Source organism: Salmo salar, chromosome 04 (genome assembly GCF_965601325.2).
Source record: "Salmo salar chromosome 04, fSalSal1, whole genome shotgun sequence".
Lineage (NCBI taxonomy): Eukaryota > Metazoa > Chordata > Actinopteri > Salmoniformes > Salmonidae > Salmo > Salmo salar.
The window spans coordinates 84,725,531-84,752,884 of record NC_138294.1 but is presented as its reverse complement, the minus strand read 5'-3'; the positions used below and the strand labels follow the sequence as shown (position 1 = coordinate 84,752,884).

Sequence of the window (27,354 nt, the reverse complement as noted above, 5' to 3'; positions counted from 1 at the left end):
AGAAGAGTGGAAGCTGTTATAGCAGCAATGTTCCAACATCTAGTGGAAAGCCTTCCCAGAAGAGTAGAGGCTTATTATAGCAGCTATAATTTTGGAATGAGACGTTCGACAAGCAGGTGTCCACATACTTTTGGTCATGTAGTGTAAGCCACTTCAAGGAATTTGACATTATCCTCTCAGTTTTGTTGGTTTTAGAAGTGTTATAAAATGCATAGCTGGAGCACCCAGAGAAAATTATTTTGTGTAGAAGTGTTGACAATCGGCAAATTAACTGTAAGCTATAACAATAAATAATGTATAAACTATGTATAAACTCCCAGTCATTTATTGGGTAAAACACCAAAGTTTCAGCGTCACTGTGCCTTCTTCAGGGTTTTGGAAGTGTTACCAACATTCCAATTCTGACACGGAATCTCCCAGTGAATTCAACAGTCTATTTTCTTTAGTTGCTACGGCAAAGAATCCGGTGATCCTGGCTCAGAGAAGGTTGGAAGACTGAACCAGTTTACTATTCTCGATTCCTCCTACTTTTTCAGCCTCTGGTTGCTCCATGCTTCTGTAGTTGTAATTACGTTGTAATAAATCAAATCAACTGTTATTTGCTTTGTAAATTGAGGTAGACTAACAGTGAAATTCTTACTTACGGGGTCCTTCACGAACAATGCAAAGAGAAAAAGATAGAAACAATTATAACACAAGGAATAAATACACAATGAGTAATGATAACTTGGCTATATACAAGGGGTACCAGTACCGAATCGATGTGCAGGGGTACAAGGTAATTGAGGTAGATATGTACATATAGGTAGAGGTGAAGTACCTAGGTAACAGGATAGATAATAAACAGTAGCAGCAGCGTACGTGATGAGTCAAAAGAGTTAGAGCAAAGAGGGTAAATGTAGATAGTCCGGGTGGCTAATTGGTAAACTATTTAGTAGTCTTATCTTAGCAGGAAATGCTGTTCAGGGTCCTGTTGGTTCCAGACTTGGTGCATCGGTACCGCTTACCGTGCGGCAGCAGAGAGAACAGTCTGTAACTAGGCTGGCTGAGTCTGACCATTTTTAGGGCCTTCCTCTGACAACGCCTGGTATAGAGGTCCTGGATGGCAGGAAACTTAGCCCCAGTGATGTACTGGGCCGTACACATTAACCTCTGTAGTGCCTTGCGGTCGGGTGCCAAGCAGTTGCCATAACCAGCGGTGATGCAGCCAGTGAAGATGCCCTCAATGATGCAGCTGTAGTACTTTTTAAGGGTCTGAGGTCCCATGCCTAATCTTTTCAGCCTCCTTAGGCTGAAGAGGCATTGTTGTGCCTTCTTCACGACTGTGTTGGTGTGTGTGGACCATGTTAATTCCTTCGTTTTGTGGACACCTACAAACGTGAAGCTCTCGACCCGCTCCATTACAACCCCGTCGATGTGGATGTGGGCGTACTCGGCCCTCTGTTTCCTGTAGTCCACAATCAGCTCCTTTGTATTGCTGACATTGAGAGGTTGTTGTTCTGGCACTACACTGACAGGTCACTGATCTCCTCTCTGTAGACGGTCTCATCGTCGTCAATGATCATACCTACCACCGTCGTGTCGTCAGCAAACTTGATGGTGTTGGAGTGGTGCGCAGCCATAATGTCTCCCTCAGTAGTATTTCCTGACATACATTATGCTGCTCTTTATATTTAAAAGCCTGCTGGATATTTCATAGATTTTCCATGCCTTAAAACAATCAGCAGTTGAAACAATAACAGAGCATTATACCCACCCCTGTTTTGGGGAAAAAGCTAAGGGATGCAAGGACTGACCATCCATGATATCAAAATTACAGTTTTAACCATGTTAAACCATAGTATGTGTTTACATTTAGTTTGTTTACAAACATTGGAGTAAAACAACCTTATATTTTGGGTTCTGATGGGGTCATGTGGAGCGGAACCCAAGAGCAGACTCAGACGAGGAGACTGGGATAAGGTAACCAAGTTATTTATTGAAACACAGGGGGAAGATGGGGTGCAGGCCAGGGGAAGCTCGGGCGGGGTGCAGGAAGTCAGGTGCGGAGGATGAGGCTGGAGCGAGGGGAGTTGGGACTGGGTAAGCAGGTCCGGAGAGGAATTCAAGGACGCAGTGGAGTGGGGGGTCCAGGACAGAGTAGCAGGACTGACGAGACGTGGGACTGGAGACAGGGGCCAAAGTCAGAGCGGGCAGAACTGTAGCAGAGAGGAAAACAGCATCAGGCAAGGGAAAACAGGCACAACACGAAAACAGGATCTAAGCAGGAACAAACAGATAAAAACGCAGACTGACTGCACAGAGGTTACGATCTGGCAACGTGGAAGTGGCAGGGCTGAGTATTTGTAGAGGTCTTGATTATGGAACAGTTTGCAGCTGGTGGGGGATCTGCTCTGCCTCCAGCACACCTGTCTCCACCCACACAATCACACACACAGAGAGGAAGAGCGGGAGTGTACTGGGGGAGTGGCGGCAGGTTAGGGAGACACATGATGAGAAGTAGAGGGCGTGGCAGGAGCAGATATAACAGATGGTCTTCAAGAATCAATCGGTAGATATCATTAATTTATAATTCCAGATTGCTCCTTTAAAGAAATAGGCTAGTAGGTCTGATGTCAAGTCCTTGTAGTGGTCTTTTGATGCAAAATGGGGCAGCAGTGAACACTCAATTAAAACAAGATGGAATAAGTGGCTGTCATTGTGTTTTAAAACAAGATAGAATAAGTGGCTGTCATTGTGTTTTATAACAAGATAGAATAAGTGGCTGTCATTGTGTTTTAAAACAAGATAGAATAAGTGGCTGTCATTGTGTTTAAAACAAGATGGAATAAGTGGCTGTCATTGTGTTTAAAACAAGATAGAATAAGTGGCTGTCATTGTGTTTAAAACAAGATGGAATAAGTGGCTGTCATTGTGTTTAAAACAAGATGGAATAAGTGGCTGTCATTGTATTTAAAACAAGATAGAATAAGTGGCTGTCATTGTGTTTAAAACAAGATAGAATAAGTGGCTGTCATTGTGTTTAAAACAAGATGGAATAAGTGGCTGTTATTGTGTTTTAAAACAAAACGGAATAAGTGGCTGTCATTGTGTTTAAAACAAGATAGAATAAGTGGCTGTCATTGTGTTTTAAAACAAAACGGAATAAGTGGCTGTCATTGTGTTTAAAACAAGATAGAATAAGTGGCTGTCATTGTGTTTAAAACAAGATGGAATAAGTGGCTGTCATTGTGTTTTAAAACAAAACGGAATAAGTGGCTGTTATTGTGTTTTTCATCCATACTCAGATGGTGAGAGAGTTGGAGGAGAGAGTTGGAGGAGAGAGTTGGAGGAGAGAGTTGGAGGAGAGAGTTGGAGGAGAGAGTTAGAGGAAAGAGTTGGAGGAGAGAGTTGGAGGAGAGATTTGGAGAAGAGAGTTAGAGGAGAGAGTTGGAGAAGAAAGTTAGAGGAAAGAGTTGGAGGAGAGAGTTGGAGGAGAGATTTGGAGAAGAGAGTTAGAGGAGAGAGTTGGAGAAGAGAGTTAGAGGAAAGAGTTGGAGGAGAGAGTTGGAGGAGAGAGTTGGAGGAGAGAGTTGGAGGAAAGAGTTGGAGGAGAGAGTTGGAGAAGAGAGTTGGAGGAGAGAGTTGGAGGAGAGAGGCACTGATATATTATTAGGTTAAGATTACATCCATTTTAGGGGGGAAATGCCTAACATCTTAACTTGCCAAAATTAACAAACAGAACAGCTTGAAAATCCAATGAGGCTGAAGATAAGGCCCATGCAGAGTCTATGACTGAGTAATTTATTTACTTATTAGGGCAGGCTCTCTTTTAGCCGCCAGAGTATAATGTTAAAGGACTCCAGGTCTTGCAGTTGTAACATGTGCGTGCCTGTGGCCACAACACCCAAGAGAGCTTGCCTATCCACTGGTGAAGGTGTAGACACTAGATACTGATCAAACAATGTTACACTTCTGGGACGTATTGGGATACGGTAGTATTAGAGTCAGTAAATTAGAGGAAATACTCAACTATAAAACAATAGTAATAGAGTCAGTATATTCAAGGAAATACTAAACTTATCATCTACATTGGGAACATTTTCCTGGAAAAACAGACGTTTTAAAAGTGTATAAAGTATGAACTTGAAAACACAGCGTTGTGTAGCCTTTAGAACCACAATAATAAAGTATAGAATTTGATAGAAAAGAGTGGAATAGAGTAGAATAGAGTATAACATTATATAGTAAACTGGAGAATAATAGAGTAGAATAGAGTATAACATTATATAGTAAACTGGAGAATAACAGAGTAGAATAGAGTATAACATTATATAGTAAACTGGAGAATAATAGAGTAGAATAGAGTATAACATTATATAGTAAACTGGAGAATAACAGAGTAGAATAGAGTATAACATTATATAGTAAACTGGAGAATAACAGAGTAGAATAGAGTATAACATTATATAGTAAACTGGAGAATAATAGAGTAGAATAGAGTATAACATTATATAGTAAACTGGAGAATAACAGAGTAGAATAGAGTATAACATTATATAGTAAACTGGAGAATAACAGAGTAGAATAGAGTATAACATTATATAGTAAACTGGAGAATAATAGAGTAGAATAGAGTATAACATTATTTAGAAAACTAGAGAATAACAGAATAGAATAGAATATAAGGGTTTCACATCTGATTTCACATTTGATTTTCACCCATGTGCTTGACATTGCCCTGGTATGCATGGGGGACAATGTATTATACTAGAAACTGTTCTCATCTCAGTTACACCATGCTGACTTGTGTTCTCCCCGTCCTCCCTTCTCATCCGCCCATTCTTTACCTCTATTTCCTCCCTCTCAGTACCCCTTCTTTTCTCTTTTAGAAGCGGTCACCTTGTGATGTGTGTTCACTCCGCCTCTTCCCAGCTGATGCTCGCTCCCTTTCTATTCTGAGGAAGACTTGAGCAAGGGGGAAAAGAAAAGCAGAGGGGTCTGCGGGGGTAGCGCAGTTAAAACATCCATGGGTGGTTGTGTGGGTAGTCACCATGATTCTTCAGGCAGTTTAAACGAAAATTCTGACGGAACTGGAGGTAAGAAATTAGTTACATACCTTCGGGGTGGTTTTTGGTCGATGATTGGTGGTTTTTGGTTACATGCTGATTTCAGTCGCCTTGTTCCCCTTGTGTCTTCCCTTTATTGCAGCCGCCTATAACATCGTGGCGGCCACGTCTGTAGCCCCATCCGGCCTCATGCGAATAATAGTTAGCTATTTAGGCAACATTTTATCATGTTGAAAATTCTTACTGTTCCGTGTTAAATGACTGCTTTTGTCTGTTTTGAATGAAGGCGTTTAATGTTGTAGTTAGTCATCCTGCTAGCATGCTAGCTATAGCTATCTTTCTACACAATAAATGTGGGTCACTGTTTGTCTCAGGAATGCAGAACATCATAACGTTACATGCTGTTATAAAATGTTGTAACTCAAATGATGCTTTGTTGTGTTCACAGATACAAAAAAATTGCAATCATATAACCTAATTCTGTTTCATTTAATGCGTATTTTCTTGGGGGTCGACATTCTAAAGTGGGGGAGCGTGACATGTTTAATTCGCAGCTGCAGGAGGATGGTGGAGTTGCACCGAAACTTGCTTTAAATAACTAACAGTGGTGGTGGTTCTTGGTTCGTTCACATGTCCAACAATTATACTGTATTCAATAATAACCCAGAGTTGCATATCTCATCTCATTGACGCGCGTAATGTAATGGATATGATGTACTCACCGTGTTCATTCCAGTAGTATATAATGTATCCAGTGCTTTGTGAATGAGAAAGAAGGGTATTCATATAATGGTTGGCTCTTAACTGCGACCCCTTAGGTGTTTACTTCACACTGTTATTTCCTCACCGCGTCGGGATTTCAGATGTCTAATGTTACAGATGTTGTTGTTATGATTTTAGGTGGTGTGATTCAGTTTAGGTTTGAGGGGTAAGGGCTTGTACATGTACACAAATACGTCTGTGATAGCGCCTTGCATAGATAACCGGTATTGATCTTCTTCATGTTTGCATTGCAGTTATTGCATATGCACACCTAGGCAATGCACATGGCAAAAATGTACCTTTGTCCTATGTCCCTTGAGGTGGTCCTCCCAATGCAACAGTGTCCCGAGGTCATTTGTATATCACATGTTGTTAGGTCTACACACCATTATATTGCTATTACCAGGCAGTGAAGTTTGTGCTGTAACCAAATGTGTACTGTGGACTGCACATTGCTGAACATGTGACGAGCTTCTATAACTCACAACTTGTTAAGATTGTCAAGATTCTACAAAATAACGTAGCTAGCTTGGCCGAGAGAGAAAGAGCAACAGGGATCTGATTTTGATACAAGAGACTGCTGCCCTATATACATAGACATGGAATCACTGGCCACTTTTATACTGGAACACTAGTCACTTTAGTAATGTTTACATGTTTTGCATTACTCATCTCATATACTGTATTCTATACTATTCTACTGTATCTTAGTCTATACCGCTCTGATGTTGCTCTTCCAAATATTTATATATTCTTAATTCCATTCCTTTACTTTAGATTTGTGTGTGGATTGTTGTGGAATTGTTAGATATTACTGCACAGTTGGAGCTAGAAACACAAGAATTTCGCTACACCCGCAATAACATCTGCTAAACACGTGTATGTGACAACTAAAATGTGATTTGGTTCCTCCAGGGAGCGGCTAGTTATTACACTCCTTTTGTCTCAATGGTTTTTGACTTTTCACACGAGAGTAAAGCCAGCAGACTGTAGCTCAGGAGAAAGTATCCGCTTATAAGTCATTTGGACATGCATTGTTACCTTGACTCTCAGCCATTGCTTGTTACTGAGCAAGAGAGTACTGCTTTGATTAAGGTTTCAATGCACATCTTCCCTTGTAGTAATGGGCATTACGAGTCTTTTCAGTGAGACAGATCTTTTGGCTCCTCTCGCCTAAATTAGCCATTCATTTGGCACCCAAATGTCTCTTTCGTTCAGTAGTGCTTAAAGGGATGTTACCGTGCCTATAGACTTTCAGTCATCAGCTGGGCGAGACAATCTGGACCCTCAATTTCTAAAATTATCCGTCGCAATTGTTGCAACCCCTATTACTAGCCTGTTCAACCTCTCTTTCGTATCGTCTGAGATCCCTAAAGATTGGAAAGCTGCCGCGGTCATCCCCCTCTTCAAAGGGGGAGACACTCTAGACCCAAACTGTTACAGACCTATATCTATCCTACCCTGCCTTTTCTAAGGTCTTCGAAAGCCAAGTTAACAAACAGATCACAGACCATTTCGAATCTCACCTTACCTTCTCCGCTATGCAATCTGGTTTCCGAGCTGGTCACGGGTGCACCTCAGCCACGCTCAAGGTCCTAAACGATATCATAACCGCCATCGATAAAAGACATTACTGTGCAGCCGTCTTCATCGACCTGTCCAAGACTTTCGACTCTGTCAATCACCGCATTCTTACCGGCAGACTCAACAGCCTTGGTTTCTCAAATGACTGCCTCGCCTGGTTCACCAACTACTTCTCAGATAGAGTTCAGTGTGTCAAATCGGAGGGCCTGTTGTCCTGACCTCTGGCAGTCTATGGGGGAACCACAGGGTTCAATTCTCGGGCTGACTCTTTTCTCTGTATATATCAATGATGTCGCTCTTGCTGCTGGTGATTCTCTGATCCACCTCTACGCAGATGACACCATTCTGTATACTTCTGGCCCTTCTTTGGACACTGTGTTACCTAACCTCCAGATGAGCTTCAATGCCATACAACTCTCCTTCCGTGGCCTTCAACTGCTCTTAAACGCAAATAAAACTAAATGCATGCTCTTCAACCGATCGCTGCACGCGCTCTCCCGACTAGCATCACTCCTCTGGATGGTTCTGACTTAGAATATGTGGACAACTACAAATACCTAGGTGGATATCATGAACCAAATACAATACCTTTTGTTTTTAGAAATGTTCAATACCAATTTGTTCATATCAACCCACTCAGACACCATTCTTAGTTCACTGCTCAGTACATCTGTTAGCTCATTACATTCTGATGCTGCGCTATACATTGTAGAGTCATCAGCATACATGACCACTTTTGCTTTGTTCATTACTGATGGTAAATCATTAGTTAAGATAGAGTAGAGAAGTGGGCCTATGCAGCTTCCTTGAGGAACACCACAGTGTATATCTTTACTGCTTGAAAAGCTACCATTAAAGAACACTTTTTGCCTTCTCCTGGATAGATAGCGTTCCATCCAGGATAGAGCTGCAGACTTAAAACCATAACATTTGAGTTTACCTAGTAACGGTTCATGATAAATTATATCAAAAGCAGCACTGAAATCTAGCAACACTGCACCAACTAACTTCCTGTCATCCATACTCTTTAACCAATCATCTGTCATTTGTGCTAAGGCCGTACTCGTAGAATGCCCTTCTTTGTATGCATACTGGAAACGCGTTATCAGACCATTACATGAGAAATAATCCTTGATTTTTACAGATACAATTTTTTCCAATAATTTACTTAACACAGTTTATAGGACGACCATTAGGACCAGTGAATGCAGATTTTTTTATACTTAGGTAGTGGAATAACCTTTGACTTTTTCCAGGCTTCTGGGCACACCCCATACATCAAGCACTTATTAAAAATATGAGAGACTGGGGTAAATATTTGGTTAGCTGTAACTCTAAGCAATTTGGCGTCAAGATTATCTGAAGCAGGTGACTTGCCATCCAAAAGAGACAACAGCATCCTTTCTACCTCTTCCCTTTCTACTTGATGACATTTGAACCTGCATTGCCTCTCCTTCATGATCCAATCTGTTATAAGGGTATATGACATGAAGCCATCAGTTGCAATCATAGCATTCCTCAACTTGTCCACTTTGCCTGTAAAATATGAATTAAAGTAGTCTGTGATGTTGTGTGGTTTTGTAATAAATATACCCTCTGATTCAACAAAAGAGACGGACATGTTTGAATTCCTACCCATAATAGTGTTCAACGTTCTCCACAGCTTTTTCCCATCACCCTTTACTTCATACATTTTGTGCTGATAGAATCCCTTCTTCTTTCTTTTGTTTAGCTTGGTTACACGATTTCTTCATTTACAATAACTTTGCTTATCAAACAGAGTGCCAGATTTATCTGCAACTTTTTTGGCATCATAACGTTGAATCATTCAATTTCTCAGCTCCTCATCAATCTATGGGGACCCGTTTGACCTCACAGTGCATTTTCTTAAAGGGGTATGCTTATCAGCTATACATCATTTCATAAACAAACTTAGTGACATTTCACTTCTAACCATTGCACATTCTTAATCTCATCCAAAAATGAGTCCTGATTGAACCCTCTGTTGGACCTGCAGTAGATTACCTTAGGGCCAGCCTTTGGTATTTTAGTTTTCCTAGTGAGTGAGTCCTGATTGAACCCTCTGTTGGACCTGCAGTAGATTACCTTAGGGCCAGCCTTTGGTATTTTAGTTTTCCTAGTGAGTGAGTCCTGATTGAACCCTCTGTTGGACCTGCAGTAGATTACCTTAGGGCCAGCCTTTGGTATTTTAGTTTTCCTAGTGAGTGAGTCCTGATTGAACCCTCTGTTGGACCTGCAGTAGATTACCTTAGGGCCAGCCTTTGGTATTTTAGTTTTCCTAGTGAGTGAGTCCTGATTGAACCCTCTGTAGGACCTGCAGTAGATTACCTTAGGGCCAGCCTTTGGTATTTTAGTTTTCCTAGTGAGTGAGTCCTGATTGAACCCTCTGTTGGACCTGCAGTAGATTACCTTAGGGCCAGCCTTTGGTATTTTAGTTTTCCTAGTGAGTGAGTCCTGATTGAACCCTCTGTTGGACCTGCAGTAGATTACCTTAGGGCCAGCCTTTGGCATTTTAGTTTTCCTAGTGAGTGAGTCCTGATTGAACCCTCAGTTGGACCTGCAGTAGATTACCTTAGGGCCAGCCTTTGGCATTTTAGTTTTCCTAGTGAGTGAGTCCTGATTGAACCCTCAGTTGGACCTGCAGTAGATTACCTTACTCCTAGTGAGTATAACCACCTTACGATCACCTAATGCCACTGATACAGCTTTAGAACAATGTTCAGCCATGTTAGTAAACATGTGATCGATACAAGTTGATGATGGACCTATTAGTGAACGTTCTGGTTGGTAATGTCATAACTTGGGTCAGGTTTCATACATTGGCAACAGAAATACATTTCTTTCTCATTGGACAGTTGGTGTTAAAAAAAATCTATATTCATGTCTCCCCAAAAATATATTTCCCTATTTTCATCAGATACCTTATCCAACATTTAACAAATTAAAGATATTTCACATCAGCACTAGGTGGCCTATAGCAGCAACCAACTAGTATAGGTTTTAAATGTGGTCAATGCACCTGTACCCATAGCGTCTCTAATCCATTCAACATTAAGTCCTTACGTTGTTTTACTGGAATATGACTCTGGATGTAAACTGTAACTCCACCCCCATATCTATTTCTGTCCCTCCTGAACAAATTGTATCCATTTATAGAGATCTCAGCATCCTCAAAAAAGAGTCCAAGTGAGTCACTGATATTGCCATACATGAATATTGTTTGTCTGTACTAGACAACATATTTCATGAATTTTGTTCCTTGAATTGCATATATTCAAGTGAGCAATTAACTTTCTTTGGTAGATTTACAGTATTTATGAATAAATATGAATCAGCAGTTGGAATCTGAGAGAGAGATACTCAGTCAGTGTGTGTGGGGGGCTGGACACACCCTCAGCCCTCAAATTAAGTGGACACTTCTGATGACGTATCATGAAGTCTAACGAGTTTACACTTGCAGGGCGAGGGAGGAAGGAATTCATTTTAAATTGACAGCCCTTGCCCGGAAATTCATCACTCGTTCGTCCCACGACGACTTGGGTGCTTTATATGCTCTACAGTCAATTAAGATTGCATGTCTACTTATATTAACTATATAATTATTAATATACGCCAACTGTAAGATAGCTAGCAAATTAATTAGCTAAATAACGTTAGCCTGCCTAGCTGGAACTTCTGAAGGAGGAAAATGTTTTAGTTCTACAATTCTACAAAAACATCATTACTTTTACGAGACGTGTTTGTGCCGTTATGTGCATTAGTAACACAATTTCAAACTTATTTACATGAGTTTTTACTTACACTTGTATGTTGACTTCTCTATATTGATGTTGAGGTTTTAAGTTTCGGCTGACTTTTCTTAGCGGATGTACAATCGTCGCGAATTAGTTATGGGATGTTTCAGGCTTCGAAGTGAACATAGTTGTACACTGGCAAACTCGATCACAAACGAGGGCTGAGGGGCTTATGTTGCGAACTTCCCTTGTTTGGCTAATCGTTTGGACCGACGGCCAAGATGGTGACGGGGATTCCCCCTTGGGCATAAGGCGAGGGTAAGTGGAGGAGGGTGTGTCTTTTATGAGTTTGAAACGCTGCCATCGTATCTATTTTTGTGTGTGCTAGATAGTGTTGGCTAGCGCTAGTCAGCTGTACCTGTGCCAAAACAACAGTATTTTTTTCATCCTATAGCTTGTTCTCCTTCTTTTTAAATAGTCAACCAACATCTTTTCAGCACTTTTATATCTATGACTGATCAAAACAAATTTTCTCATGCTCTGCAGCAGACATATAGTGAGAAAACGGAATAAAATCGCAGTATCGAATCGCAATACATATAGAATTGTTAGAATCGCAATACATATCGTAGCGGCACCTAACAATATTGTATCGTGAGGTCCCTGGCAATTCCCAGCCCTAGTGAAAATGTCCAAGAAAATGTCACTAAGAGGGCTATAGGCCTAGCTACAGCTACCCCCTTGGCATTTTTCTTATTTTGTTGCCTTACAACCTGGAATTAAAATAGATTTTTGGGGGGTTTGTGTCATTTGATTTACATAACATGCCTACCACTTTGAAGATGCAAAATATTTTTTTTGTGTGAAACAAACAAGAAATAAGACAAGAAAACAGAACTTGAGCATGCATAACTATTCACCCCACCCAAAGTCAATACTTTGTAGAGCCACATTTTGCAGCAATTACAGATTCAAGTCTCTTGGAGTATGTCTCTATAAGCTTGGCACATCTAGCCACTGGGATTTTTGCCCATTCTTCAAGGCAAAACTGCTCCAGCTCCTTCAAGTTGGATGGGTTCCACTTGTGCACAGCAATCTTTAAGTCATACCACAGATTCTCAATTGGATTGAGGTCTGGGCTTTGACTAGGCCATTCCAAGATAGTTAAAGGTTTCCCCTTAAACCACTCGAGTGTTGTTTTAGCATTATGCTTGGGGTCATTGTCCTGCTGGAAGTTGAACCTCCCTCCCAGTCTCAAATCTCTGGAAGACTGAAACAGGTTTCCCCCAAGAATTTCCCTGTATTTAGCACCATCCATCATTCCTTCAATTCTGACCAGTTTCCCAGTCCCTGCCGATGAAAAACATCCCCACAGGGGATGGGGATGGTTTTCTCGGGGTGATGAGAGGTGTTGGGTTTGCGCCAGACATAGCGTTTTCCTTGATGGCTAAAAAGCTACATTTTAGTCTCATCTGACCAGAGTACCTTCTTCCATATGTTTGGGGAGTCCACATGCCTTTTGGCGAACACCACACGTGTTTGCTTATTTTTTTCTGGCCACTCTTCCATAAAGCCCAGCTCTGTGGAGTGTACAGCTTAAAGTGGTCCTATGGATAGATACTCCAATCTCCGCTGTGGAGCTTTGCAGCTCCTTCAGGGTTATCTTTGGTCTCTTTGTTGCCTTTCTGATTAATGCTCTCCTTGCCTGGTCCGTGAGTTGTGGAGGGCGGCCCTTTCTTGGCAGGTTTGTTGTGGTGCCACATTCTTTACATTTTTTAATAATGGATTTAATGGTGCTCCGTGGGATGTTCAAAGTTTCGGATATTGTTTTATAACCCATCCCTGATTTGTACTTCTCCACAACTTTGTCCCTGACCTGTTTGGAGAGCTCCTTCGTCTTCATAGTGCCACTTGCTTGGTGGTGCCCCTTGCTTAGTGGTGTTGCAGACTCTGGGGCCTTTCAGAACAGGTGTATATATACTGAGATCATGTGACAGATCATGTGGCACTTAGATTGCACACAGGTGGACTTTATTTAACTAATTATGTGACTTCTGAAGGTAATTGGTTGCATCAGATCTTATTTAGGGGCTTCATAACAAAGGGGGTGAATACATATACACACACCACTTTTCCGTTTTTGATTTATTAGATATTTTTTTTAAACAAGAGCCTCTCCCTCAGCGGTAGTGTTTGTGCTTGCGAACAACATGGATAATAAGATATTGGAGTAGCCTGTCTATTGTGTTAACTTCACAACTGTCCCAGTTATTGATGTGCCTGTGCTATTATTTCTTTAAAAAAAGGAATCCATACTACAGTTTCTTACTGTATCTAAATTCCAACTAACACCAATTTCCTTTTATTCAATGTCCTTAGCACTTATAAATGCTTTTTACTGTAAGTCATTTAAGCCATTACATTTCCTACTGAGGAATTCAAATATTTAGTTGAATAATATTCTCCATTCATTCATCCCCAAACTCATTACAGCTTTCCTAGTTGCTTTGCTTTGCCCTCAAGTCACTGATCTCATTAGAGGAAGAATTATCTTCAGAATTGCCTCCCCATTTGCCGTTGACCCTGACCCCCCTCCTCTGGCGCTTCACTGGAAAGAGCCAGGCGACAGGACAGAACAAATCCAGGATCAGCTGATGCATGGCACATCCCAGTGAGCCCACAGTTGTATGCCAGCCAGTGTCTCCTCCTAGCTAGTCATAATGCCAGCCTTCTGCCCTCAGCAGCAGCAGCAGGCTGACAGGGCCCACCTTCACAGACAGGCCCTGTGTCACAGTTCACACTACTGTAGAGGAACTCAGGTTGGCAGAGCACGGCACCCAGGTGTGTGTGTGTCCGTGGGGGTACTGTGTGTGTGTTGGGAGGTGAAACCAGAGATACATGCCTGTGCTGCATAATGCAGTGTGTGAGATCTCAGACCTCCTCCTCACGACATCCCTGCCTCACCTGTCCGTCCCTGTTGCCATGGCGATGAGAGATGAGTGGGGGTCGTTGACACAGGATTGTTAGCTCATTCACTCACCCTCGAGGATGAAAAAATCAACACTGGATTGGTGTAGATGGAGTTCTTACCTAATGTCTTACACCAATCCAATGCTTTGAAATTCTTGAATGAATGCACATTTTGGGGAGAATTTGAATTGGGCTTTAGTCATATGGAGCCAATGGTGAGTGACCGTAGCCTACATGTAACAGCCAAACACAGCCCTAAGCTGACTGACTCAATACTTCACTGGCTGGCAGCTTACTGCCATGTTTGACCTCAGATGTACACTCCTATCTGTGCCTTGCAGTTGGAGTTTGTGTCATTTGACACGTGTCATGTGACCTGAGTACATGTGTATGGACACAGCCGGTGAAATAGAACACTGCTGTATTTGCAATCTCACTCGGCCCTCTTGCACAGGCAATGACAGCAGCCATTATAGCTGATCCTAATGATCAGTGGTCAGGGAGACTAAGAGGACACAAACCACTCAAGATCCTATTTTATTGTCAGCATGACCCACTGCGGCTAAGTCCAGACCAGAGTCATATACTATAGAGGTCTCAATCTATGGATATTGAAGAATCACATACTTTGTATTAGGTGTATCTCAGTTTGTGTCAATCATTTCCTGGGTCCTGAGGTTTTCCTATCACTATGGGCCTGGAGTTTCTTCTGGTCAGGTTCAGGAATAACTCCGGTCCTTTGTCATTTCTCCATCTAGTAGGTCTTTATCAGTGGGACTCGGTCCCCTGCTGCTGTCCCCTGCTGCTGTCCCCTGCTGCTGTTCCCTGCTGCTGTCCTCTGCTGCTGTCCTCTGCTTTTGTCCCCTGCTCCTGTCCTCAGCTGCTGTCCTCTGCTGCTGTCCTCTGCTGCTGTCCTCTGCTCCTGTCCTCAGCTGCTGTCCTCTGCTGCTGTCCCCTGCTGCTGTCCCCTGCTGCTGTTCCCTGCTGCTGTCCTCTGCTGCTGTCCTCTGCTTTTGTCCCCTGCTCCTGTCCTCAGCTGCTCTCCTCTGCTGCTGTCCTCTGCTCCTGTCCTCTGCTGCTGTCCTCTGCTGCTGTCCTCTGCTGCTGTCCCCTGCTGCTGTCCTCTGCTTTTGTCCCCTGCTGCTGTCCTCTGCTGCTGTCCTCTGCTGCTGTTCCCTGCTGCTGTCCTCTGCTGCTGTCCTCTTCTGCTGTCCTCTGCTGCTGTCCTCTGCTGCTGTTCCCTGCTGCTGTCCTCAGCTGCTGTTCTCTGCTGCTGTCCTCTGCTGCTGTCCTCTGCTGCTGTCCTCAGCTGCTGTTCTCTGCTGCTGTTCCCTGCTGCTGTCCTCTGCTTTTGTCCCCTGCTGCTGTCCTCTGCTTTTGTCCCCTGCTGCTGTTCCCTGCTGCTGTCCTCAGCTGCTGTTCTCTGCTGCTGTTCCCTGCTGCTGTCCTCTGCTGCTGTCCTCTGCTGCTGTTCCCTGCCGCTGTCCTCTGCTGCTGTCCTCTGCTACTGTCCCCTGCTGCTGTCCTCTGCTGCTGTTCTCTGCTGCTGTCCTCTGCTGCTGTTCCCTGCTGCTGTCCTCTGCTGCTGTCCTCTGCTGCTGTCCTCTGCTGCTGTCCTCTACTTTTGTCCCCTGCTGCTGTTCCCTGCTGCTGTCCTCTGCTGCTGTCCGCTGCTGCTGTCCTCTGCTGCTGTCCTCTGCTGCTGTCCCCTGCTGCTGTCCTCTGCTGCTTTTCTCTGCTGCTGTCCTCTGCTGCTGTCCGCTGCTGCTGTCCTCTGCTGCTGTCCGCTGCTGCTGTCCTCTGCTGCTGTCCTGTACTGGTCACACTGGCAGACCTGCTAGTCCACAGCTGACCTCATACTAACATCTCATAGTGGGACTGACTGACTGACTGTCCTCATAGTAGTAATAGTTGTAGCAGTAGTAGTAGCAATAGTAATAGTTGTAGTAGCAGTAGCAATAGTAATAGTAGTAGTAGTAGTAGTTTAGTAGTAGCAGCAGTAATAGTAGTAGTAGTAGTAGTCATATTATTAGTTGTTGTTGCAGTAGTAGTAGCATTAGTAATAGTTGAAGCAGTAGTAATAGTAATAATACTAGTAGCAGTAGTAGTAATAGTAGAAGTAGTAGTCATATTAGTAATAATAGTATAGTTGTAGCAGTAGTGCTAGTGCAAGTAGTAGTACTAGTAGTAATAGCTGTAGTAGTAGTGTAGTAGTAGCAGCAGTAATAGTAGTAGTAGTAGTAGTAGTAATATTGTAATAGTTGTAGTATTGTAGTGGTGGTAATATTTTTAGTTGTTGTAGTAGTAGTAGTAGCATTAGTAATAGTTGTAGCAGTAGTAATACTACAAGTACTGTAAATTCCGGACTATAAGCCGCAACTTTTTTCCCAGGCTTTGTACCTCGCGGCTTAAACAATGACGCGGCTAATATATGGATTTTTCCCGCTTTCAAATTTTTTTTCTCCAAAAAAACACATTCTGTGACGTGCTCAGTTTTTTGGCGGCATGAAACTTTCATTAGACCAATGAAATTGCCGAACGGGTTAAGGTCAAACAACTTTTTTGTTACTGTTTAGATTAAATTGAGCGCTCTCAAACTTCCCATCATTCTGATTACGGTAGTCATTTTGTCACCCTCATCATGGCAAAGACACGGAGAAATGCATATGATGCAGCTTTCAAGTTGAAGGCGATTGATCTGGCTGTTGGAAAAGGAAATAGAGCTGCTGCACGGGAGCTTGGTCTTAATGAGTCGATGATAAGACGTTGGAAACAGCAGCGTGAGGAATTGACTCAGTGCAAAAAGACAACTAAAGCTTACTGCTAATTTTTTCTTTTTTGTTACAAGCCGTGTTTCGTTAAAGCCTATTTATTTTTGTTACAAGCCGTGTTTCGTTAAAGCCTGTGTAAAGTTCATTTGTTTCAATGTACCAGTAGGCACCTGCAGCTTATAGACATGTGCGGCTTATTTATGTTCAAAATATATATATTTTTTTAATTCAGTGGATGCGGCTTATATTCAGGTGTGCTTAATAGTCCGGAAATTACGGTAGTAGCAATAGTTTTCATAGCAGTAGTAATAGCACTAGTAGTAGTAGTATAGTAGTAGTAGTAGTAGCAGGCCTAATAGTTGTAGTAGTAGTAGCAGGCCTAATAGGTGTAGTAGTAGTAGTAGGCCTAATAGGTGTAGTAGTAGTAGTAGGCCTAATAGGTGTAGTAGTAGTAGCAAGCCTAATAGTTGTAGTAGTAGTAGTTGGCCTAATAGTTGTAGTAGTAGTAGGCCTAATAGTTGTAGTAGTAGTAGTTGGCCTAATAGGTGTAGTAGTAGGCCAAATAGTTGTAGTAGTAGTAGTTGGCCTAATAGGTGTAGTAGTAGTAGTAGCCCTAATAGTTGTAGTAGTAGTAGTTGGCCTAATAGTTGTAGTAGTAGTAGTAGTAGTAGTAGGCCTAATAGTTGTAGTAGAAGTAGTAGTAGTAGTAGGCCTAATAGTTGTAGTAGTAGTAGCAGGCCTAATAGTTGTAGTAGTAGTAGTAGCCCGAATAGGTGTAGTAGTAGTAGTAGGCCTAATAGTTGTAGTAGAAGTAGTAGTAGTAGTAGGCCTAATAGTTGTAGTAGTAGTAGTAGGCCTAATAGTTGTGGTAGTAGTAGCAGGTCTAATAGTTGTAGTAGTAGTAGCCCTAATAGTTGTAGTAGTAGTAGCAGGCCTAATAGTTGTAGTAGTAGTCGTAGGCCTAATAGTTGTAGTAGTAGTAGCAGGTCTAATAGTTGTAGTAGTAGTAGTAGGCCTAATAGGTGTAGTAGTAGTGGTAGGCCTAATAGTTGTAGTAGTAGTAGTAGCCCTAATAGTTGTAGTAGTAGTAGCAGGCCTAATAGTTGTAGTAGTAGTAGTAGGCCTAATAGTTGTAGTAGTAGGTCTAATAGTTGTAGTAGTAGTAGTAGTAGGCCTAATAGGTGTAGTAGTAGTAGTAGGCCTAATAGGTGTAGTAGTAGTAGTAGTAGGCCTAATAGGTGTAGTAGTAGTAGTAGGTCTAATAGTTGTAGTAGTAGTAGTAGGCCTAATAGGTGTAGTAGTAGTAGTAGGCCTAATAGTTGTAGTAGTAGTAGTAGTAGTAGCCCTAATGGGTATAGTAGTAGTAGTAGCCCTAATAGGTGTAGTAGTAGTAGTAGGCCTAATAGGTGGAGTAGTAGTAGTAGGCCTAATAGGTGTAGTAGTAGGCCTAATAGTTGTAGTAGTAGTAGTAGTAGTAGTAGGCCTAATAGGTGTAGTAGTAGTAGTAGCCCTAATAGTTGTAGTAGTAGTAGTAGGCCTAATAGGTGTAGTAGTAGGCAAAATAGTTGTAGTAGTAGTAGTAGGCCTAATAGTTGTAGTAGTAGTAGTAGGCCTAATAGGTGTAGTAGTAGGCCAAATAGTTGTAGTAGTAGTGGTAGGCCTAATAGTTGTAGTAGTAGTAGCAGGTCTAATAGTTGTAGTAGTAGGCCTAATAGGTGTAGTAGTAGTAGCAGGCCTAATAGGTGTAGTAGTAGTAGTAGTAGGCCTAATAGGTTTAGTAGTAGTAGCAGGCCTAATAGTTGTAGTAGTAGTAGTAGGCTTAATAGTTGTAGTAGTAGTAGTTGGCCTAATAGGTGTAGTAGTAGTAGTAGGCCTAATAGGTGTAGTAGTAGGCCTAATAGTTGTAGTAGTAGTAGTAGTAGTAGGCCTAATAGGTGTAGTAGTAGTAGCCCTAATAGGTGTAGTAGTAGTAGCAGGCCTAATAGGTGTAGTAGTAGTAGTAGGCCTAATAGGTGTAGTAGTAGTAGTAGCCCTAATAGGTGTAGTAGTAGGCCAAATAGTTGTAGTAGTAGTAGTAGTAGTAGGCCTAATAGGTGTAGTAGTAGTAGCCCTAATAGGTGTTGTAGTAGTAGCAGGCCTAATAGTTGTAGTAGTAGTAGTAGGCCTAATAGTTGTAGTAGTAGTAGTAGCCCTAATAGGTGTAGTAGTAGTAGGCCTAATAGTTGTAGTAGTAGTAGCCCTAATAGGTGTAGTAGTAGTAGCAGGCCTAATAGTTGTAGAAGTAGTAGTAGCAGGCCTAATAGTTGTAGTAGTAGTAGGCCTAATAGTTGTAGTAGTAGTATTTGGCCTAATAGGTGTAGTAGTAGTAGTAGTAGGCCTAATAGGTGTAGTAGTAGTAGTAGGCCTAATAGGTGTAGTAGTGGGCCTAATAGTTGTAGTAGTAGTAGTAGTAGTAGTAGGCCTAATAGGTGTAGTAGTAGTAGTAGCCCTAATAGTTGTAGTAGTAGTAGTAGGCCTAATAGGTGTAGTAGTAGGCAAAATAGTTGTAGTAGTAGTAGTAGGCCTAATAGTTGTAGTAGTAGTAGTAGGCCTAATAGGTGTAGTAGTAGGCCAAATAGTTGTAGTAGTAGTAGTAGGCCTAATAGTTGTAGTAGTAGTAGCAGGTCTAATAGTTGTAGTAGTAGGCCTAATAGGTGTAGTAGTAGTAGCAGGCCTAATAGGTGTAGTAGTAGTAGTAGGCCTAATAGGTGTAGTAGTAGTAGCAGGCCTAATAGGTGTAGTAGTAGTAGTAGGCCTAATAGTTGTAGTAGTAGTAGCAGGCCTAGTAGGTGTAGTAGTAGTAGGCCTAATAGTTGTAGTAGTAGTAGTAGGCCTAATAGTTGTAGTAGTAGTAGTTGGCCTAATAGGTGTAGTAGTAGTACTAGACCTAATAGGTGTAGTAGTAGTAGTAGGCCTAATAGGTGTAGTAGTAGGCTTAATAGTTGTAGTAGTAGTAGTAGTAGTAGTAGTAGGCCTAATAGGTGTAGTAGTAGTAGTAGCCCTAATAGGTGTAGTAGTAGTAGCAGGCCTAATAGGTGTAGTAGTAGTAGTAGGCCTAATAGGTGTAGTAGTAGTAGTATCCCTAATAGGTGTAGTAGTAGGCCAAATAGTTGTAGTAGTAGTAGTAGTAGTAGGCCTAATAGGTGTAGTAGTAGTAGCCCTAATAGGTGTAGTAGTAGTAGCAGGCCTAATAGTTGTAGTAGTAGTAGTAGGCCTAATAGTTGTAGTAGTAGTAATAGCCCTAATAGTTGTAGTAGTAGTAGGCCTAATAGTTGTAGTAGTAGTAGTAGCCCTAATAGGTGTAGTAGTAGTAGCAGGCCTAATAGTTGTAGTAGTAGTAGCAGGTCTAATAGTTGTAGTAGTAATAGTAGCCCTAATAGGTGTAGTAGTAGTAGCACGTCTAATAGTTGTAGTAGTAGTAGTAGCCCTAGTAGGTGTAGTAGTAGTAGCAGGCCTAATAGTTGTAGTAGTAGTAGTAGGCCTAATAGTTGTAGTAGTAGTAGTAGTAGCCCTAATAGGTGTAGTAGTAGTAGCAGGCCTAATAGTTGTAGTAGTAGTAGTAGCCCTAATAGTTGTAGTAGTAGTAGCAGGCCTAATAGTTGTAGTAGTAGTAGCAGGTCTAATAGTTGTAGTAATGGTTGTAGTAGTAGTAGGCCTAATAGTTGTAGTAGTAGTAGTAGGCCTATTAGGTGTAGTAGTAGTAGTAGGCATAATAGGTGTAGTAGTAGTAGCGGGCCTAATATGTGTAGTAGTAGTAGTAGGCCTAATAGTTGTAGTAGTAGTAGCAGGCCTAGTAGGTGTAGTAGTAGTAGTAGTAGGCCTAATAGTTGTTGTAGTAGTAGTAGTAGGCCTAATAGTTGTAGTAGTAGTAGTTGGCCTAATAGGTGTAGTAGTAGTGGTAGGCCTAATAGGTGTAGTAGTAGTAGTAGGCCTAATAGGTGTAGTAGTAGGCCTAATAGTTGTAGTAGTAGTAGTAGTAGTAGTACGCCTAATAGTTGTAGTAGTAGTAGTAGCCCTAATAGGTGTAGTAGTAGTAGCAGGCTAATAGTTGTAGAAGTAGTAGTAGCAGGCCTAATAGTTGTAGTAGTAGTAGGCCTAATAGTTGTAGTAGTAGTAATAGCCCTAATAGGTGTAGTAGTAGTAGCAGGCCTAATAGTTGTAGTAGTAGTAGCAGGTCTAATAGTTGTAGTAGTAGTAGTAGCCCTAATAGGTGTAGTAGTAGTAGCAGGCTTAATAGTTGTAGTAGTAGTAGTAGCAGGCCTAATAGTTGTAGTAGTAGTAGGCCTAATAGTTGTAGTAGTAGTAGCAGGTCTAATAGTTGTAGTAGTAGTAGTAGCCCTAATAGGTGTAGTAGTAGTAGCAGGCCTAATAGTTGTAGTAGTAGTAGCAGGTCTAATAGTTGTAGTAGTAGTAGTAGCCCTAATAGGTGTAGTAGTAGTAGCACGTCTAATAGTTGTAGTAGTAGTAGTAGCCCTAGTAGGTGTAGTAGTAGTAGCAGGCCTAATAGTTGTAGTAGTAGTAGTAGGCCTAATAGTTGTAGTAGTAGTAGTAGTAGCCCTAATAGGTGTAGTAGTAGTAGCAGGCCTAATAGTTGTAGTAGTAGTAGTAGCCCTAATAGTTGTAGTAGTAGTAGCAGGCCTAATAGTTGTAGTAGTAGTAGTAGCCCTAATAGGGGTAGTAGTAGTAGCAGGCATAATAGTTGTAGTAGTAGTAGCAGGTCTAATAGTTGTAGTAATGGTTGTAGTAGTAGTAGGCCTAATAGTTGTAGTAGTAGTAGTAGGCCTATTAGGTGTAGTAGTAGTAGTAGCCCTAATAGTTGTAGTAGTAGTAGTAGCCCTAATAGTTGTAGTAGTAGGAGCCCTAATAGTTGTAGTAGTAGTAGCAGGTCTAATAGTTGTAGTAGTAGTAGCAGGTCTAATAGTTGTAGTAGTAGGCCTAATAGGTGTAGTAGTAGTAGCAGGCCTAATAGGTGTAGTAGTAGTAGTAGGCCTAATAGGTGTAGTAGTAGTAGCGGGCCTAATAGGTGTAGTAGTAGTAGTAGGCCTAATAGTTGTAGTAGTAGTAGCAGGCCTAGTAGGTGTAGTAGTAGTAGTAGTAGGCCTAATAGTTGTTGTAGTAGTAGTAGGCCTAATAGTTGTAGTAGTAGTAGTTGGCCTAATAGGTGTAGTAGTAGTAGTAGGCCTAATAGGTGTAGTAGTAGTAGTAGGCCTAATAGGTGTAGTAGTAGGCCTAATAGTTGTTGTAGTAGTAGTAGTAGTAGTAGTAGGACTAATAGTTGTAGTAGTAGTAGTAGCCCTAATAGGTGTAGTAGTAGTAGCAGGCTAATAGTTGTAGAAGTAGTAGTAGCAGGCCTAATAGTTGTAGTAGTAGTAGGCCTAATAGTTGTAGGTAGTAGTAGTAGCCCAAATAGTTGTAGTAGTAGTAGTAGGCCTAATAGTTGTAGTAGTAGTAGCAGGTCTAATAGTTGTAGTAGTAGGCCTAATAGGTGTAGTAGTAGTAGCATGCCTAATAGGTGTAGTAGTAGTAGTAGGCCTAATAGGTGTAGTAGTAGTAGCAGGCCTAATAGGTGTAGTAGTAGTAGGCCTAATAGTTGTAGTAGTAGTAGCAGGCCTAGTAGGTGTAGTAGTAGTAGTAGTAGGCCTAATAGTTGTAGTAGTAGTAGTAGGCCTAATAGTTGTAGTAGTAGTAGTTGGCCTAATAGGTGTAGTAGTAGTAGTAGTAGGCCTAATAGGTGTAGTAGTAGGCCTAATAGTTGTAGTAGTAGTAGTAGTAGTAGTAGTAGGCCTAATAGGTGTAGTAGTAGTAGTAGCCCTAATAGGTGTAGTAGTAGTAGCAGGCCTAATAGGTGTAGTAGTAGTAGTAGGCCTAATAGGTGTAGTAGTAGTAGTATCCCTAATAGGTGTAGTAGTAGGCCAAATAGTTGTAGTAGTAGTAGTAGTAGGCCTAATAGGTGTAGTAGTAGTAGCCCTAATAGGTGTAGTAGTAGTAGCAGGCCTAATAGTTGTAGTAGTAGTAGTAGGCCTAATAGTTGTAGTAGTAGTAGTAGCCCTAATAGGTGTAGTAGTAGTAGGCCTAATAGTTGTAGTAGTAGTAGTAGCCCTAATAGGTGTAGTAGTAGTAGCAGGCCTAATAGTTGTAGTAGTAGTAGTAGCAGGCCTAATAGTTGTAGTAGTAGTAGGCCTAATAGTTGTAGTAGTAGTAGCCCTAATAGGTGTAGTAGTAGTAGCAGGCCTAATAGTTGTAGTAGTAGTAGTAGCAGGCCTAATAGTTGGAGTAGTAGTAGCCCTAATAGTTGTAGTAGTAGTAGTAGCAGGCCTAATAGTTGGAGTAGTAGTAGCCCTAATAGTTGTAGTAGTAGTAGCAGGTCTAATAGTTGTAGTAGTAGTAGTAGCAAGCCTAATAATTGTAGTAGTAGTAGTAGCCCTAATAGGTGTAGTAGTAGTAGCAGGCCTAATAGTTGTAGTAGTAGTAGTAGCAGGCCTAATAGTTGTAGTAGTAGTAGTAGGCCTAATAGTTGTAGTAGTAGTAGTAGCCCTAAAAGGTGTAGTAGTAGTAGCAGGCCTAATAGTTGTAGTAGTAGTAGCAGGTCTAATAGTTGTAGTAGTAGTAGTAGCAGGCCTAATAGTTGGAGTAGTAGTAGCCCTAATAGGTGTAGTAGTAGTAGCAGGCCTAATAGTTGTAGTAGTAGTAGTAGCAGGCCTAATAGTTGGAGTAGTAGTAGCCCTAATAGTTGTAGTAGTAGTAGCAGGTCTAATAGTTGTTGTAGTAGTAGTAGCAAGCCTAATAATTGTAGTAGTAGTAGTAGCCCTAATAGGTGTAGTAGTAGTAGCAGGCCTAATAGTTGTAGTAGTAGTAGTAGCAGGCCTAATAGTTGTAGTAGTAGTAGTAGGCCTAATAGTTGTAGTAGTAGTAGTAGCCCTAATAGGTGTAGTAGTAGTAGCAGGCCTAATAGTTGTAGTAGTAGTAGCAGGTCTAATAGTTGTAGTAGTAGTAGTAGCCCTAATAGGTGTAGTAGTAGTAGCAGGCTTAATAGTTGTAGTAGTAGTAGTAGCAGGCCTAATAGTTGTAGTAGTAGTAGGCCTAATAGTTGTAGTAGTAGTAGCAGGTCTAATAGGTGTAGTAGTAGTAGTAGTAGCCCTAATAGGTGTAGTAGTAGTAGCAGACCTAATAGTTGTAGTAGTAGTAGTAGCAGGTCTAATAGTTGCAGTAGTAGTAGTAGCCCTAATAGGTGTAGTAGTAGTAGCACGTCTAATAGTTGTAGTAGTAGTAGTAGCCCTAGTAGGTGTAGTAGTAGTAGCAGGCCTAATAGTTGTAGTAGTAGTAGTAGGCCTAATAGTTGTAGTAGTAGTAGCCCTAATAGGTGTAGTAGTAGTAGCAGGCCTAATAGTTGCAGTAGTAGTAGTAGCCCTAATAGTTGTAGTAGTAGTAGCAGGCCTAATAGTTGTAGTAGTAGTAGTAGCCCTAATAGGGGTAGTAGTAGTAGCAGGCCTAATAGTTGTAGTAGTAGTAGCAGGTCTAATAGTTGTAGTAATGGTTGTAGTAGTAGTAGGCCTAATAGTTGTAGTAGTAGTAGTAGGCCTAATAGGTGTAGTAGTAGTAGTAGCCCTAATAGTTGTAGTAGTAGTAGTAGGCCTAATAGGTGTAGTAGTAGGAGCCCTAATAGTTGTAGTAGTAGTAGCAGGTCTAATAGTTGTAGTAATGGTTGTAGTAGTAGATAAATGTATTGTTTCCTGGCTGCATTGACACTGTGTTGGAGGAGCCAGTGCGGCTGTGAGACTTCTTGGTAACGGTCTTCCTCTGTCATCATGTTATTTATTTATTCTCATATGTCTATTAAATAGTTATTTATCCCCCACAGTGCTATTAGGGGTCCGTTGTATTGTCATTCCCAGCCCCACAGTCTGAAAAACATAGTATCATCATTTGTAAGATCATATTGTTTTGCATAGTCAAGCCATTTAGGCCTAGCCAGAGAAATCTAGAGAAGGAATTGAACCTTAACCATTCTAAGCTTTAGGCTAAACGCAGTAAAAAGAAAACACAGGTCTATTGGGAAGAGCATTCTATATTAGAAACTGTGTGGTTCCAGCCATGAATGCTGATTGGCTGAAAGCCATGGTATATCAGACCGTATACCATGGGTATTACAAAAATGGATTTTTACTGCTCTAATTACGTTGGTAACCAGTTTATAATAGCAATGACACCTTGGGGGTTTGTGATATATGGCGGATATACCACAGCTAAGGGCTTAGTCCTAAGAACAGCCCTTAGCTGTGGTATATTGGCTATATACCACACCCCCTCGGGAAATATTGCTTAATTATGCGACTCTGTGAGAGAAGGGGACATACTTAAGCTCCCTGACTGCCCTTCAGAACTCCCAGAAGACTACTCTGATGGCATGATGCGTGTGTGTACTGCAGTAGTATACTGTTTGTCATGCCCTCCCTCCACTCTAATGGGAATCTCATTGTGTCACACTGTGTCAGTCCAGAGACAAAAGCCGCCTGGGTGTTAATCTGTCTCAGTGAGCTGCCTGGGTGTTAGTCTGTCTCAGTGAGCTGCCTGGGTGTTAGTCTGTCTCAGTGACCTGCCTGGGTGTTAGTCTGTCTCAGTGAGCTGCCTGGGTGTTAGTCTGTCTCAGTGAGCTGCCTGGGTGTTAGTCTGTCTCAGTGAGCTGCCTGGGTGTTAGTCTGTCTCAGTGAACTGCCTGGGTGTTAGTCTGTCTCAGTGAGCTGCCTGGGTGTTAGTCTGTCTCAGTGAGCTGCCTGGCCTGCTGTTATTTTTCCTTTTGAAATGACTAATGACTGATGACACATGGGAGGGAGCTGGTTAAATGAGGGTTGATATGCAGACAGCAGCTCTGTCGCTCTCTCTCTCTCTCTCTCTCTCTCTCTCTCTCTCTCTCTCTCTCTCTCTCTCTCTCTCCAGTTAGTGGTAAACTTATCAGAAGCCCTTGAGATGGGCTGATAGCGGATAGCCTGGGGTCAGGCAGGCACATAGAGGAAATAGGACTGATGGTGTCTGTGAGAGGAACGCTGTTCGTCAGGGACAAGGTCCCACCACATGGCAGGCAGCAGGGAGGTAGTGAGGCATGCAGAACATTCCTTATCTGGGACTTCTTCCCCTCCTCTTTCTCCTCCTCTTTAAACCCCACGGTTAACAGAGGATTCTACACACTTCACTGGGCGGTTTTCGAGCTCATCTAGGTTGGGCTTTGTCTTCTAAAAGTGCACTTTAAGCTCAAATCATCCATATGCCAACAGGTGACCCAAAGGAGAGGAAATAGTGGCGCTACAGACGCATGAGGCCACAGTTTAAGGGTCATTCTGGATCATATAGAGAGAAATAGTAATGGCGTCTTTTTGTAGGCACTATCTCTGCCATGGTTCGTTTGACGAAGTCTATAGGGAAAATGAACGGCGTTTTTGTAGGGTTTTTGGATAACCGCTGAACATAAGGTCTGTGCTAAACACAGTCTTAGGAGATCTGATACGGTTTGTTCCATACGATCATCTCCATCAGTTGACACCACTTGTGAATTTTGATGAATTGATGTGATAACAAAAAACCACATGAAAGCTTTATAACTGATAATTGTCATGTTAACTGACTGCTATTATCTCATAGAACTGTCATGGAGACGCTGGGAGTCGAGAAGCAGGTGCAAGGGGGCAGTTTAATAATACAAGGAACATGGAATGATACAAAACAGGAGTAGAGGGGGCAGTTTAATAATACAAGGAACATGGAACGATACAAAACAGGAGTAGAGGGGGCAGTTTAATAATACAAGAAACATGGAACGATACAAAACAGGAGTAGAGGGGGCAGTTTAATAATACAAGAAACATGGAACGATACAAAACAGGAGTAGAGGGGGCAGTTTAATAATACAAGGAACATGGAACGATACAAAACAGGAGTAGAGGGGGCAGTTTAATAATACAAGAAACATGTAACGATACAAAACAGGAGTAGAGGGGGGAGTTTAATAATACAAGGAACATGGAACGATACAAAACAGGAGTAGAGGGGGGAGTTTAATAAGGGGGGAGTTTAATAATACAAGGAACATGGAACGATACAAAACAGGAGTAGAGGGGGGAGTTTAATAAGGGGGGAGTTTAATAATACAAGGAACATGGAACGATACAAAACAGGAGTATCGTCTGGACATGGAACACAACCAATACTGCCTGGGGAATGGAACTAAGGTACTGACAGGTATAGTGGAGGTAATCACAACCAATACTGCCTGGGGAATGGAACTAAGGTACTGACAGGTATAGTGGAGGTAATCACAACCAATACTGCCTGGGGAATGGAACTAAGGGACTGACAGGTATAGTGGAGGTAATCACAACCAATACTGCCTGGGGAATGGAACTAAGGTACTGACAGGTATAGTGGAGGTAATCA

General features: G+C 41.8%; 1 protein-coding gene across 1 annotated transcript in view; it reads left to right on the top strand.

Annotated features, from left to right (window-relative positions):
- Positions 1–4,876: 4,876 nt before the first annotated feature.
- The window catches only part of LOC106603937 (ubiquitin domain-containing protein 2), a 73,710-nt gene continuing 51,232 nt past the window's right edge, over positions 4,877–27,354 (top strand). Inside the window, exon 1 of the mRNA XM_045717376.2 lies at positions 4,877–5,078. Coding sequence (XP_045573332.1) covers positions 5,009–5,078 — 70 coding nt within the window. The 5' untranslated portion in view covers positions 4,877–5,008. The remainder of the gene's footprint in view (positions 5,079–27,354) is intronic.